Here is a 15,816-nt window from a genome sequence, read left to right on the forward strand (position 1 = left end):
CATCGTAGGGCTTCGCCTAAGCACCGCTACAATATTATCGAGGAGGACTATGGTGGAGGGGGGCACCACACACGGCTAAGAGATCAAGAGATCAATTGTTGTGTCTATGGGGTGCTCCCCTCCCCCGTATATAAAGGAGTGGAGGAGGGGGCCGCCCAAGGGGGGAGTCCTACTCCCACCGAGAGTAGGACTCCTCCTTTTCCTATTTGGAGAGGGAGAGGGAAGGAAGAGGAAGGAGGGAGGAAGGAAAGGGGGGCCGCCCCCCCTCCCAATTCGGATTGGGCTTGGGGGGGGGCGCCCCCCTCTACCTTCCTCCTTTCCCCTCCTTTCCACTAAAGCCCATTAAGGCCCATATACCTCCCGGGGGGTTCCGGTAATCTCCCCGAGCTCGGGTATTGTCCCAATCTCACCCGGAACCATTCCGGTGTCCAAATATAGTCGTCCAATATATCAATCTTTATGTCTCGACCATTTCGAGACTCCTCGTCATGTCCGTGATCACATTAGGGACTCCGAACAACCTTCGGTACATCAAAACACATAAACTCATAATATAACCATCATCTAACTTTAAGCGTGCGGACCCTACGGGTTCGAGAACTATGTAGACATGACCGAGACATTTCTCCGGTCAATAACCAATAGCGGAACCTGGATGCTCATATTGGCTCCTACATATTCTACGAAGATCTATATTGGTCAAACCGCATAACAACATACGTTGTTCCCTTTGTCATCGGTATGTTATTTGCCCGAGATTCGATCGTCGGCATCTCAATACCTAGTTCAATCTCGTTACCGGCAAGTCTCTTTACTCGTTACGTAATGCATCATCCCGTAACTAACTCATTAGCTACATTGCTTGCAAGGCTTATAGTGATGTGCATTACCGAGAGGGCCCAGAGATACCTCTCCGACAATCGGAGTGATAAATCCTAATCTCGAAATACGTCAACTCAACAAGTACCTTTGGTGACACCTGTAGAGCACCTTTGTAATCACCCAGTTATGTTGTGACGTTTGGTAGCACACAAAGTGTTCCTCCGGTAATCGGGAGTTACATAATCTCATAGTCATAGGAACATGTATAAGTCATGAAGAAAGCAATAGCAACATACTAAACGATCAAGTGCTAAGCTAACGGAATGGGTCAAGTCAATCACATCATTCTCCTAATGATGTGATCCCGTTAATCAAATGACAACTCTTTGTCCATGGCTAGGAAACATAACCATCTTTGGTTAATGAGCTAGTCAAGTAGAGGCATACTAGTGACACTCAGTTTGTCTATGTATTCATACATGTATCATGTTTCCGGTTAATACAATTTTAGCATTAATAATAAACATTTATCATGAAATAAGGAAATAAATAATAACTTTATTATTACCTCTAGGGCATATTTCCTTCACGGACCACAGACAGATATAGGCATCACCAGAGGGCTGATAGCGCTGACAGAGACGGGTCCACATCTCAGATATGGTAGGGATCCCCAAGAACTCAGAGGCAAACTGAAGCAGAACACTAGTGGTGAGAACAGCTGCGGCACGGGCATCCTCATCAAGCCACTGAGTGTAAGCAAAAAGAACCTCATGATAAGTCTGAAGAGCCTCCTCATAAGTCGAAACCTGCTCATCATAAGCATGGACGTCAGCGTCATCTGCAAGCTTGGTTGCATCCTTCGCAGCTTGATCAGCATCGTTAGCAAGAACCAGTGGCGTCGGCGGAGTAGGGGCCACATGTGGAACCAGACACGGTGGACAACGGACCTCGCCAGAAAGAACGCCCCAAAGACGAATGTCGCGCATATGAATGCGCATGAAGCCAACAAACTCGATGTAGTTAGTGCCATCCAAGATCACCGGGCAGCGAGGAACTACGACATAGCCTGACGGTGTAGACATTTTTTCCATCAACAAGCAGGCAAACCAGGCGTACGAAGACAGAGCCAGCAGCAGGACGATCATATCCAGCTGCATGAGAGAGTCAGCAGCAGGTAGAAAAACGACGAGATCCAACGAGGACAGTGATGAGGGCGGCGGCTAGCGGCAGAAATCCGGCGAGATCGGCACTGACGGTGAGATCTGGGCGGGAGGACACTCGATCTGGGGCAGCACTCGTGATCCAGCGATCCAGGCGAGAGGTCCACACGCAGCTCGATCTGGGCTGGTGATCCAACGATCCTGAGTGGGCGAACGGGCTGGCGAGCAGGTGGATGGTCCTGCAGCGATGGGCAACGTTAATTGGATCGAAGGAGATAGCACACATCGGTCTGGCGGGCGGGACAAAGGAAAGAGCAGGCCAACGTGGACCTGCAGGAGAGAGAATCGGAGGTGGAGAGCCGGCGGCAAGAGATAGAAGCAGCGGCGGCCACGGATTGGATCAACAACACAAGTTGCGACGTGTAAAAAATTGACCTAGCTCTAATACCATGTTAGGAAATATGCAACTTGTATTTCCAGGAGGCCATAGGCCAGTATATATACATGTACATGTGTGGAATATATGCAGCAAACCCCTCATACAATAGGGTAAATATGAAAGATTACATGGCTATATATATATAATACTCTAACAGCAGGAACATCTCCATCATCCAATCCGAAAAGCCCGAATCTGAGGTTTCCCCTAGGACATATAGGGAACGTGAATTGCCCCACAATGCCTCCAATGAGGAAAGGACGCTCGCGGGCACCATCGTTGATGGTTCTGGCCGAGGCCGAACCAAGCTTTCACTGGCAAATTTGTGCCCATCCTCGGTTGGACCACCAGATCGACCTCCTTCGTCATCCAACACGCCAATGGGTGACATGTTTCGTTGGGAAACCGCACGACCAGCCTGGGTGAACCAGCAACAGTGGAGGGGCCCTCACCGTTTTACCGCCAACGCTAGACGACGCACACATCCACGACACCCACGCGGCACCGCAACCGCATCCCGGAGCCACGATGGAGGAAGGCCTTGCCGCCGCCATCATCCTTCGCCTGGGCTTTGCCCCGTGGAGCTCCGGTAGCGGTAAGGAGAGGGGCGGCAACGACTCAAAGCCCTAGATCAGATTGAGAGGGAGGGGATCGGGAGGAAGGAGATCGGGGGTCGAGGACAGGGATGGTGGCGGCTCGAGGAGGGATGAGATTGTGAGCCCCATTTACCTTTTTTTTTCTTTTTTTGAGAGAAGGGGGCCCATTTACCTTACGCTTGGAGATTGAGATTGAGAGCATTGGGCTCTGGAAAAAAGTGTTTGGTTGCTGCTCGTGGGCTGCTGCCTAGTTGGCCACGGGTGGGCTGCTGCTTAGGCTCTCAAGCATGTACGCTATTTTTTTTTGTCATATTCTATATATACGGATTTGTTTGCAGAAAATTTGGAGTGTACATATGTACACCCATGACCTGTGTTGGATCCGCCCTGGATATGAGGGGTGTTGGTCAGTCCAACCGTTTAGGGTCGGTATGAGGATCCTAGCTGGATCGCTTTTTTTGGCTGGTTGATGACCAGACCGTTCACCCAGACATCTGAGGCCGGTATGAGGCGCCTGGTTGTAGATGCTCTAAATGTTCATAATGTGTTCGTAAATGAGGAGCCATATACATGTTCGTGTTGGTCTCTTTTGTGGGTACAAATATTTAAATAACCCAAATGATAACGCCCACACGTGTGGCATATCTGCATTTCACCCACACGCTTTGATCTTCGTTTGTTATGTTTTGCATGAATCTTGAAGGAATCTCTTGGAATTTGAACGTCACGTTGGCATAGCATGTTATGTGGGCGTTAGAGTGCTCACCCACACGACCAGCAGAGCGCGGTTGCCAGCTGCGACGTGTGGGCGAACCAGTTCCCGCCCACACAGTCACCACTTAGTCCATGCGCGTGTAGGTGAACTGCTCTTAGCCCACATGATGCTCGTACAGTGATATATGACAACTGCAGTTGCACGTATGTGGCCACTAGGTAAACACACATGGCAACTATGATTCGTTGGTAGATGAAAACTACACTTGCGTGTACTTGGCAACCAGGTAAACACACATGGGAACTATGGTTAACCATACATGGCAACTATGGTTGCACCACATGTGGCAACTAGGTAAACACACATGTCAACTATTGTATGACCACATGTGGCAAGTAGTTAATCACACACGGCAATTATGGTTTAATTACACGTGGCAACTACCATAAATTAGACATGGTCACTATAGTTAACCAAAACAGATAGAGTCATCATGCTTTTACTACTATATTTGCCATCCCAGATAACTAAAGTTGCCATCCCACGGGGTAACTAAAGCATCATCTCGCGGGTAACTAACGTAGCTGCATCAGGACATGTGGGTATTTTTGCTTCGTGCCACACGCGCGGGATGGGAATGAGTAGTACTTGTTGGACGTGTGGCATGAAGTAGCTGCGCCCACACGTGTGGGCAGTTCTACTGTTCCCCACACATGACCTGTGTGGGTTGCCTCTTGATTATGCCACACAGGGCGTGGGCGGATCTCTAATATGCCACACGTGTGGCAGATATCAGCGTCCAAACATTGGATTCAACAAGTGATGTACTCAAACGACATCGTTTTGGAGAAAATCATTCATTTTGTTCTTTTTCTTCCTTCATATATGATATATTAGACATTCGAGGTGGTTTTGCTGAAACTTTACATGTGTTTGTGTTCATTGAACCATGACATTTCTCATCTATGTTTTACGACCGCGATTCTCACCACACCTACCCTACATTATTGCATTTTCATTGATCTCATCTCTTATGGTTGAGCGGCCGAGCTTGATATCCCATCCATCTTTTAGTGTTTTTCATTCATCTGAAATGATGACAACATTATTAAGATCAATGAGACCGCAACATATTATCTGGTAAAATCTTGTTTCATGCTCTCTCAGCTGATTTATACTAGACATTTGTTCCCTTTTAATCTCAATTTAATTTACATATTTGTAGCATGCAAACATGACATTTTTGCGGTTTGCATCTTGCAGCATTAGTCGGATAATAATACTCAAAGTCAAAGTCACAACTCAAACACATTATCATTCAAATGTTGTTCATGCTAAAGCAACCCTACCCCCCCCCCCTAACATAAAATTTCTTATTTTTGAAATTTAATTCGGGAGGATTGGTTGAAATTGATTCCATCTAAATCTAACCAATCATAGAAGTATTTGAAATATAACATCCATCTATAGAGAAGAGGCTACTACCCGACATTAAATTAATAATGCCCTTACAGATAACCTTACAACACAACACCACAACAAACAAACATATAACAAGAAAAAGGAAAAACAGACATAAAACATGAATTGGTTCTACAATGCATGTGTTTACCAAATATCCCAATAGCAGCCAGTAGAGTAAGATGACAAGCTGTTGTTCGGCTAGGAGCAGGAGCACAAGAAATAACAACCCCCTAGAAATCGCATTTCTATTCTATTTGGAAAATCACCCATTTAGTGCATCGTTGCCGTAAGAGAATATATGATGAAAACAAGTTATAACAAGAACTTCAAAGAGACCAAGTTTGAAAGTTTTCAAATGTCCCATAAAAAATACAGTATGGTAAGGGTGGTGTTCTATTAACATCTGAATTAGAGTTTGAACTTGAAATTTTACATGCTAATAGTACACTTCCTGAACATATCGTACCTTTTCGAAACTTCAAAACATAGTTTTCACTGTAACTTGATGATTTCCAACGGATATTCTCTTCCCGCATTCCTCATCCCGCGGAGAGGGCAAAATTGGCGGAGGCGCTAGGCAAGATGGAAATAACAGATGAGGAGGCGACTCCATTGGTACTTGATGATCTGGAGGAGAGGACGCAGGAGAAGTGGATGCTGGCTGGGAAAGTGCTTCATCGACATATGCTCCACATCCAGACGATCTCCAATGCGCTCCGGCCGGCATGGGGGAACCCTAAGGGTTTATCCTTCAAACCCGCAGGTGAAAACATATTTGTGGCAGAATTTGCAAGTCAGCGGGATCGGGATCGTGTGTGGGAGGGATCACCATGGCATGTCAGCAAGAATTCTGTGATTTTATCTGAATTTGATGAATGCATGCGACCATCTGAGTTAAAGTTCGATAAGCTACAGTTGTGGGCTCGTGTACTCAACCTCCCATTCAATCTCCGGGCTGAACCATGGAGTACGGCAATTGCACACCAGATAGACAAGAGGGCAACAACTGTTCAGTTTGATCATACAGCAGGATACCTCAGGGCTCGAGTTACTGTTGATGTGGACAAACCCTTGAGGAGATGGATCCTAATAGAATCAAAGAGAAGGAAGTGCATGGACCCATATGATATAGTCTACGAGAACGTCCCACACTTCTGCTTCTCTTGTGGTAAGCTTGGGCATTCGGATCTTGTTTGTACGACCCCTGGGACATGGGATGAGCATGGAGATCTTCCGTTTGGCAAGGGCATGCGTGCCCAGGATGAACAAAGAAAGGGTGGCACAGGGGATAGTTCGAGCTCGACAAGGGATAACTCTGCTCCAAAGAGCAAGGCAGAAACCCGCAACTCAAGCACGACGGGCAAGAGCGCGGCTGAGGTCACATCTCCGGTCAAGCAACCGAGATATCAGCAGAAGAGAAAAGGTGGACCTCAGGCGCAAGTGTATAGGAGGGTGGATCCACTACTCCTAACTAATTCCCCCCATCAAGCAGAGGGTGGATCAAGCAAGGAGAATGCTTCTCTCGACGACTCACCAGTTGGATCGGAAACTGAGAGGGAGCCAAAGAAAAAGAAACCAACCCCGAATAACTCGGACTCTTCGGCAGTGGCTGCAGGTCAGCTCTGCCCAGGTCAATGAGTTGCCTAAGCTGGAACTGTCGAGGGCTTGGGAACCCATCGATAGTTCGAGAGCTTCGCAGTGTAGTGAAGCAGGAAGGGCCCTGTCTCTTGTTCTTGATGGAGACAAAAATTTCAGCACAAAGAGTGGAGAATCTGCAGAACCTCTTGGGATTTGCAGGATGTTTTGCGGTGAACAGTACTGGCCTTAGTGGTGGTATTGGTTTATTCTGGAAGGATGAGGTTGAGGTGGAGCTCAAGAACTACAGCTCGTGTCATATCGATGTTGTGGTTAGAAAGAAGACCCGAGCGTCGCAAGTATGGAGGGTCACGGGGTTCTATGGAGCCCTAAAAGTGGAGGACCGACCACATAGTTGGCGGTTTCTTCGAACTCTTTTTGGAATACAGCATGATGCTTGGCTTTGTGTTGGAGATTTCAATGCGACTATGAATGCATCTGAACACTTCTCGAACGCGGATCGGCCTGAATATCAAATGAGGGCTTTCAGAGAAGCTGTTGATGATTGCTCGCTGTGTGATCTTGGGTGGTCTGGAGCGGAGCACAAGTGGGATAATGGACAGAGGGGCAATGCAAATGTGAAAGCCAGGATTGATCGAGGACTTGGCAACATGCAGATCATCAGTTTGTTTCCTAACACACGTGTTAGGCATATTGGCACCACGGAGTCTAATCATTGCTTTGTGATGGTAGACCTAAGGCAAAACTTGGCTGACGCGGGGGCCAAAGCTGCTAAGCAATTCAGATACGAGGATGTGTGGCAAACTCATGCTGAGTATGACCAGCTTGTGCTCCAAGAGTGGCAGAAAGGAGCTGGACAACAGGGTTTAGCCGGGGTGGTAAGTGCCCTAGGTGCTATACAGCAGGTGCTGTCTACTTGGGGGGCAAAGGAATTCGGGAACCTTACACGAAAAGTGAAGAAACTGCGAGCTAAACTCGATCACTTGCGGGCGCGATCTGTGGGGCGCGGCCCAACGGTAGAGGAAAAAGCACTGGGGAAACAGTTACGTGAGGCTCTTCAACAGGAGGAAATCTGGGTCAGGCAACGATCCAGGGTGTTGTGGCTACGAAAGGGAGATCGTAACACCGGCTATTTTCATGCTCAAGCTGCTCATCGGAAATGCGTGAATAAGATCGAGTGCTTGGAGCGAGCAGATGGCACAACGTGTCAAACAAGTGAAGATGATCAAGTTGAGGTTCAAGGTTTTTATGAAGCACTATACACTTCTCAGGGTTATCAGCCTATGGATGAACTTCTCAATCTTGTTCCACCAAGAGTGACGCCGTTAATGAACGAGTACCTCGAAAAACCCTTTACTGCCGATGAGGTGAGGACGGCCCTGTTTCAGATGTCGCCTTCCAAAGCACCAGGGGTGGATGGATTCACGACGGGTTTTTTCCAGCGGCACTGGGATCTACTCAAAGTAGATATAGTGCCGGCTGTGCTGGATTTCCTAAATGGCGGGGAGTTGCCGGTGAGTATGAATGACACTTCCATAACGCTCATTCCAAAGGTCAGATACCCGCAGCGCATCTCTCAATATAGGCCAATCTCTTTATGTTGTGTTCTATATAAGATTGCTTCAAAATGCATTTCCAATAGAATGAGGGAGTTTCTTAGTGATATCACAAGTGAAGAGCAAAGTGCCTTCATTCCTACTAGACTAATCACTGATAATGTTTTAATCGCTTATGAGAGTGTGCATGCGATGAGAAGAAGGAAGAAGGGCAAGAATCATGTGTGTGCTGTCAAACTCGATATGATGAAAGCTTACGACTGTGTTGAATGGCACTATCTCGAAGCTATTATGCTCAAGTTGGGTTTCAGCTCAAGTTTTGTTAGACTGACAATGAAATGTGTGACATATGTCAGGTTTACAGTGCGTGTGAACGGGGAGCTACTGCCTTACTTCACACCTTCTAGGGGTCTTCACCAAGGCGATCCCTACTCACCTTACTTGTTCTTACTCTGTGCTGAGGGTTTTACAACGCTACTCAAGCGCTTGGGTGGTGCTCAAGTGGATAGAGGAATTAGAGTAAGCAATAATTCACCTTGGATCAATCATCTTCTTTTTGCAGACGATAGTCTCATATTTATGAATGCAAAGGAGGATAATGCCCACAGGTTGAACCGTGTTCTTCGGATCTATGAGGACTGTTCTGGCCAAAGTGTGAACCGGGAAAAAAGCTCCATATATTTCAGTCCAAATACAAGCGATCCGGTTAGACAAAGATTGAAAGTCATTCTTGGTATTTCAGTGGAGGCTTTTAATGAAAGATATCTTGGTTTGCCGACAGCAACTGGACGGATAACGAGTGGAACCTTCGAACATCTCAGAGAAAGGATCCGGAGCCAGTTGCAGGGAGGCACCGAACGCATGATTCATGCGCGGGACAGGAAGTTCGTTTGAAGTCGGTGGCTCAGGCGATCCCGACTTTTTCCATGAGTTGTTTCGAGTTGACTAAGAAAGTTTACAAAGGAATCACCTCATGTATGGCAAGATATTGGTGGAGTAGTTCTCTTGACCGCCGATCATTGCATTGGTTGGATTGGGATAAACTTGCAACTGCGAAAGTGAAAGGAGGGATGGGTTTCAGGAATCTGGAGCTGTTTAACTTGTCTCTTCTAGGGAAGCATGGATGGAGGCTTCTTACAAGTCCGAACTCGCTGTGCGCGCGAGTGCTCAAAGGGAGGTACTTTCCTCATACTAACTTTCTCGATGCCCGGGCACATCGGCACGCTACGGCTACCTGGCGAGCTATCTTGGCAGGCAGGGAAGCTCTGAATGCTGGCATGATCAAAAGAATTGGAGATGGTTCGACGGTCTCAATTTGGAGAGATCCGCGGATACCGGGGTTGATCGCAATGAAGCCGTCCACTCACGTTGGTACGGCAGATTTGAACTCGGTTTCAGATTTGATTGATGCAGAGACTGGGATGTGGAAACTCAACATAGTGCAAAACAATTTTATCGCTCCGGAGGCAGAAACTATACTAAATATCCCTTTGCGCCGGATGGGAGGTGATGACAGCTGGGCATGGTCGGCGGAGAAAACTGGTGTGTACACTGTAAAATCGGCTTATCGGACTCTCATGATTCGCAACGAGCATCGTGCTCTAGAAGAAGGGTCGGTAATTGAATCTTCATTGACGAATAAATAGATGTGGACGAAGCTTTGAAGCTGAATGTCGTGCCCAAAGTCCGCGTGTTCTGGTGGCGAGTGCTTCAGGGGATCCTTCCTGTCGAGAGCACCCTCAAATACAGACACATAGCAACATTGGCCAGGTGTAAAATATGCCTGTCAGCGGATGAAGACATGTATCATGCATGGATACAATGTTCTCATGCAAATCGGTTCTGGATAGAGGCCCGCGATTGGTTGGGTATCAAGCTTCCGGAGCTGCATGAGATGACATGGTCCAGGGATATTCTCCGTGATCCTCATTTCGATCTTTCGGATCAAGCTAAGATCATTTCGTTGATGTGGGCTATATGGACATCTCGAAACAATATTACTCATGACAAGGCCAGTATGGATCCAAAGCAATCTTTGCAGATGATTAGAGATGCGCTGGCAGTGCTGGAGCTTCCACCAAAGCATGCCAGCATTCTACCAGGTCATGGGTGGCGACCACCTGATGGTGAGGTTATCAAGATTAATATTGATGCTGCAATTTCTCTTTTGGAGCATAAAGCAAGTATTGGTGGAGTGGCTCGGTTAACTTCATCATTCATCTCGGCTTGGTGCAAACCAATCCCTAGCATCACCGATCCACTTATGGCAGAAGCGACCGCGGTACGTGAAGGTGTGGTGGTGGCTTTACTTCGTGGATTTACGTGAGTGCAGATGGAGACTGACTGTTTGAATGTAGTGAACCTTTGGAACTCGCGCCGTGTTTCGCACTCTCTGATAGCGCCGTTACTCTTAGATATTGAGGAGCTAGCTGCTAGTTTCATTTCTTTTGATATTCTACATGTAAGGAGACATGCCAATCTCCCGGCCCACCTTTGCGCGAGACAAGCGAGCACATTGGAGGTGTCGGAGTGTTGGATGGACTCTCCTCCGGGTTTGCTGGTAACCAGCCTCATGGCTGATAGTGCTGGCGCCTTATCGTTTGAATAAAGCTCTTCATTACCCTGCAAAAAAAAACCCGGATACACACACACCAAAATTCTAATCACAGTATGCCAATGCGATTATGCGGATGCAGTCTCCCACCTCTCCGGCGGCTGCTGCCACCTACACCGCCGCCATCTCCTCGTGCGCAAGTCTTCGGAGACCCTACCCAACTGCTGCAGGAGGGAGAGCAGAGAGGGCACTTGGGAGTTCTATTTTAGGAAGTTGGGGTTTGATGAAGGCTGCTGCTCGTGACCCTCATGAGATAGTCATCAAGTAGGTAAACTGAGTCTCGATTCCTAGGTTTCTCTTGCAGAATACCACCAACTGCAGGAGAATTTAGCTGGCAGCGCAAAGCAGCACTAGGCTAATGAATACCACAAATTGGTAACTGGTAAAGACTACTCCCATTGTGGCTCAGACTACGGAAATGTCAGCAATGTCGGATAAAAATCCCAGCACTCTAGCCTACAGCAACTCAGAATTCTGCACAGTGCCATATCTCAGCATTACCAGCAACAAATAAATCAAATGTTCTAATTATAAAGGCGGAGGATTCGCTATCATGGATCATTCTCAGTCAGTCATCATAGGCTAATGTCACAACGGAGACTCATCAAAATTCTACTAGTAACACAGGTTTCGCACGAATGCCAACACCATCATGAAAGCTTGCTCATGAAAAATTAGGCTGTGAGGGCATCGATTGAGGGCGGGTTTCTGGAAGGGTCAAAGTTGGGAGGAGCAGGCCTCTGCAGTCATTGTTTGCTTCGTTTCATCCCACCGTTACTGAAGGGTGAAGCGCCGCCTTGATGCGGGCTTGGGTGCGGACTTGGATGCGGGCTTAGACGAGGGCTCTCCTCTCGGAGCGGTGAGTTCAGCATGGCAAGCTCGCGGAGTTGCTGCCTCTTGTAGTAGTCTTGTGATTCATCCTAACAAAATATGAAAGAGGCAAGATTTAGAAAGACAGAAAGACAATAAGTTCATGCTTCAAGATTTCCTAAAAACACGCTTCATATTTTTGTTCATTATAGTGCACTAGCAAAACCACTGCTTTAGCTTTAGTGAATGAATACTTAGTACTGCTCTAGGACAAACATAGAAGCTGCGGTAGGAAAAGAAACTTGTGAGAAATGAAAAGCAGGAGAAATACAATCAAGCGAAGATCCAGTTCATTACTTCATTGCAGCAAATGCTAACCTATGGAGGACTCATATTAAAATGTTTCAACTTGTTACATTGTGTTGAAAATAAATGGCTACAGAATACATTGTAATGAATATTGATAGAAAAGCATTAAAAGATAGTTGAGACACGCACGCGTACCACTGGTTTCAACAACTCTTCTAGGATCTCTTGTGCTTTTGAGAGTCTTGCATCAATGACATTGGCAGGTAACTCTGCTTCAATCAAGATATGCAGGGGATCATCCAAGTGTTCGTAACCAGGTCTTCCCTTCAGCTGTTCCTCCTTCAAGAAATGAAAACAATGACAGATGAGAATTGCAGGCTTGCTGAACACACTAAGAAGATCAGTACATAACTGCAAGTTGCCTACTATGAAATCATAACTTTATCCTAGTGATGTAGTGAATTTCAGATATGTATAGTTGCATACACAGCAATATATGTATATATCTGCCAGGTTCCAGAGTGAGGATCCATACAAGAATTATGTTTACCTTCCCAGGATCTTTAATTGAGCCCTTCCCTCTGATAAAAACACGACAACCTGTAGAGGCTTCAATCCTCTTCAACGAGTTTCCCCTTGGCCCAAGAAGACGGCCAATAAAATTGAACTGAACAAGTATGGCAAGCAGAGTAAATAATGATTCCATACTAATAAACATTGCAAGTATGAAAATAATAACGTACATTAGGGTAAGTATCTGTTGGTATCTCCAACCGCAAAATCTTCTTGACAATGTATGAAGAGGGGCTTTGTGGTGCTCCTTGCCAACCCACAGGTCCTTGAGGAAAACCTACCCTCTGATCAACAACAGAATTGTAAGGTTTCGCACATGCACATCTTAGAACATAATAAACATAACATAAAAGATTGAGAGTGTGACTGGTTGTGAATAGGTAGGACAAACATAACTAAAGATTCATTTGATTATGTTGAAGTCAATCCAGTATCTTAATGCTTCCCCAAAAAATAAGGATTTAGTTCAATACAATAATCTTAAGCGCCATGTGTCTTTTTCTTCAAAACAAATCAACTGAGCTTGCGTATTTCAAGTCTCATTAAGGAATAAAACATGCATAAGATAGCAGCTAGCCCTCATTAGATCAAGAGTTCGAGACAATAATATGGGTTGCCTCTTTGTGGAAGAGCACGATATGAATTCTAAAACAGGAGCAATCAATGAAGAAATCAGCTTGATTTCCAGTTTACAGTCTTCCATTGTAAATCTATATATCCAGAATTTATAAAACTTAAGTTTGAAAAAGACCCCGACCCAATATTTGACTTGTTATAGGGATATCTGCTTATTTATTTACAGCCACTGCGTTAATGAGAATATCAAGAATACATCTTGCTTGTAAGTTCACCACATCAGTCAGCAAAAAAATATTTACACCTAATTATCCACCTGGTGCGTTTTAAGAGAAAGACTTGCCAGTTTTCAGCAAGCATTTATAGCAGAGGGAAAGGCGGAACAGAATAAAAGGAACCCGTATATGTTTTCAGTGCACTGCAACTTTGTTAGAAAGTGAGCTGAGCGCAAACCAGAAGATGATAATATCATATTGAAACAGAAAATTCAGGTAGCAATTCTGAATCAACTCAGCTTACGCCTCGGAGCTCTGTCTCCATGGCAAGTATGCAATTAAAAGAGATAGATAACTACGTTCCCAAGAATACCATGCGATCAAATGTGATGGTGAAGATGCAACTTATCGCGCCCATACTATCATTAAATGGAATGATACACAAGTATGCAATTAAGATGCAGAAAGTAGGATGCAACCTTCACATCACCAAGAGAGGATCTTGTGTATCCTTCTTTTTCTTTTAAAGATTAATTACCAGCTGATGCGATCAGATATGATGGATGGCTGAATATGCCACCCTCATGTTATCAGATAACTAAGGCAATTACCTCCGGATGCGCCCCGTGGTTCCACGGGCCAAAACCATTTCCACAGAAATTAGGCATTGGGGGCGACTGATGATGATGCATCTGGTTTGGACTCGCCATCGGCGGCAACCTCTCAAAGTCCCCACCATGCTGGTGCTTAAGCAAGGACGACACCCGCATTATCTCTGTCAGCATGAGTACAACAGCAAACATCAGCTCGCAGGATTAGCACGAAAACGTACTCCGTGAAAAACTTTGCCACGGAAGAATTGTATGAATCAAGCTACATACTAGTACATGCTTTCAAGACCTACGACACACACACACACACACACACACACACACACACACACGAAAAGGCCTGCGCCTTGAGGCCAAAACAGAGTCAAGCAGAGCAAGTTTGCATCAACAAGAGAGAAACATCAGCAACCAGGCCACGGCGAATCAGCAAGGACGAATTCCAATCTAGGCCAATAATGCTAGACGGGGCGGCGGCGGCGAGGAAGCGGATCGAGGCTCTCACCGTGGCCCAACAGCTTGCTGCAGATTGGTAGCACCTGCGTGAACGGGACGAGCTTCTGGTGCTCCTGCAACAGCTCCGTCAAGTAGTGGCTGCGGCGGCACCGACGCCATCCAATCCGGCGGGCACGGAAAAACAGAGGCAACCAATTCAGCGAGGCCGTCCACCCAGCAAAACGAACCAAAAGAACCAATCTTTCTTAACCAGAGAGAAGAAGAAGGAGGAGGAGGCGAGACCCAATCTCAGCCGCCGTCCGTCCGACCGTCCGTCCTTACCTGCCTACGTCCGGCGGGCCGGCGGGGGGCCGGACCTGCGGCGACATGGCCCTCCCGGGGGAGAAGCAGGCGTCCGCGCCGTGCAGGCCGTCCATGGCGATGGCGGCGCGGCCCGGGCACCAATCGTGAGGGAACAAGGAGCCAACCGAACGGGAGGAAGATGAGGAAGGGCAGAGGGGCGAGGAGAGGCGATGAGGAGGAGGAGTTTGTGTGTTTTTTCGCCTCGTATTCCCTTTTCTTTTCTCGGTACGGTGGCGATGCCCCTTTTTTAGGAAAATCTCGGCAAAACCCTGCGCCCCGCACGACGTCCGACGGGCTCTCCTCTCTCTCTACCCTTCTTTGCCCCGCCGCCGCTACGCTAGGGTTTATAACCAACCCAGGCCCTGGGCGGCTGACACCCGCCAGATACGCACCGGCCTACTACTCGCCCTTCCCTGCATTGCCCTGCCCGGTCTCTGTATTTTTTTTCTTTCTCCTTTTACTACTCCCAGAGGACTACCAGTCCACCAGGTCCATATCTGTGAATAAATTCCTACCATTGCTGTCAAGCAAGAGGCATGTCTTGATATTGTGCACATGAAGCTTTGCTGTGAATTAATGTGCTTCATGACTTTGTGGTGGTATTGGGCTTATTATAGCAAACCATAATGTGGTGCTCCTCTGTTTTGCTCCATGCAAAATTACCACCTCCCTGCTGTGACTAGCCTTATTACCTTGTCTTTTAGAAAATATAAATATTTTTTCAACAAATATTATTTGATAAAAAGGGTTCAATCTTTGCTGGAAAAGAGGGTGTGTAATGTGATTGTTTACCATATTGTCGGTTAGTTGATAACTTGACGTACACGCTGTTAGAAAGCTCTGGTGGTAATATAGCCAACTGTTTTAGAATTCGGTGGCCCTCGGGTTTGAGCGGTTGGTGAGTACTAGAAACAAAGTTTCCGTCACAATAGATAGCCGTGATCTTGTTTTATGAGAACCGA

General features: G+C 46.6%; 1 protein-coding gene across 2 annotated transcripts; it reads right to left on the bottom strand.

Moving 5' to 3' along the window:
- Positions 1 to 11,452: 11,452 nt before the first annotated feature.
- On the bottom strand, positions 11,453 to 15,149 carry LOC119348709 (KH domain-containing protein SPIN1-like). Of its 2 annotated transcripts, none has more exons than XM_037616684.1 (7): positions 14,834 to 15,149; positions 14,562 to 14,650; positions 14,060 to 14,223; positions 12,828 to 12,941; positions 12,635 to 12,751; positions 12,274 to 12,423; positions 11,453 to 11,885 (listed from the first exon to the last, which is right to left on the bottom strand). In XM_037616684.1, the coding sequence occupies exons 1-7, from the start codon at positions 14,926 to 14,928 to the stop codon at positions 11,712 to 11,714; spliced, it is 903 nt and encodes a 300-aa protein (XP_037472581.1). In that variant the 5' UTR covers positions 14,929 to 15,149; the 3' UTR covers positions 11,453 to 11,711. The 2 variants fall into 2 exon arrangements, with proteins under 2 accessions (XP_037472581.1, XP_037472582.1); XM_037616685.1 differs by having other exon boundaries at positions 12,280 to 12,423; positions 14,834 to 15,145.
- Positions 15,150 to 15,816: the final 667 nt, after the last annotated feature.

The sequence above is a fragment of the Triticum dicoccoides genome, chromosome 1B (genome assembly GCF_002162155.2).
Source record: "Triticum dicoccoides isolate Atlit2015 ecotype Zavitan chromosome 1B, WEW_v2.0, whole genome shotgun sequence".
Taxonomy (NCBI): domain Eukaryota; kingdom Viridiplantae; phylum Streptophyta; class Magnoliopsida; order Poales; family Poaceae; genus Triticum; species Triticum dicoccoides.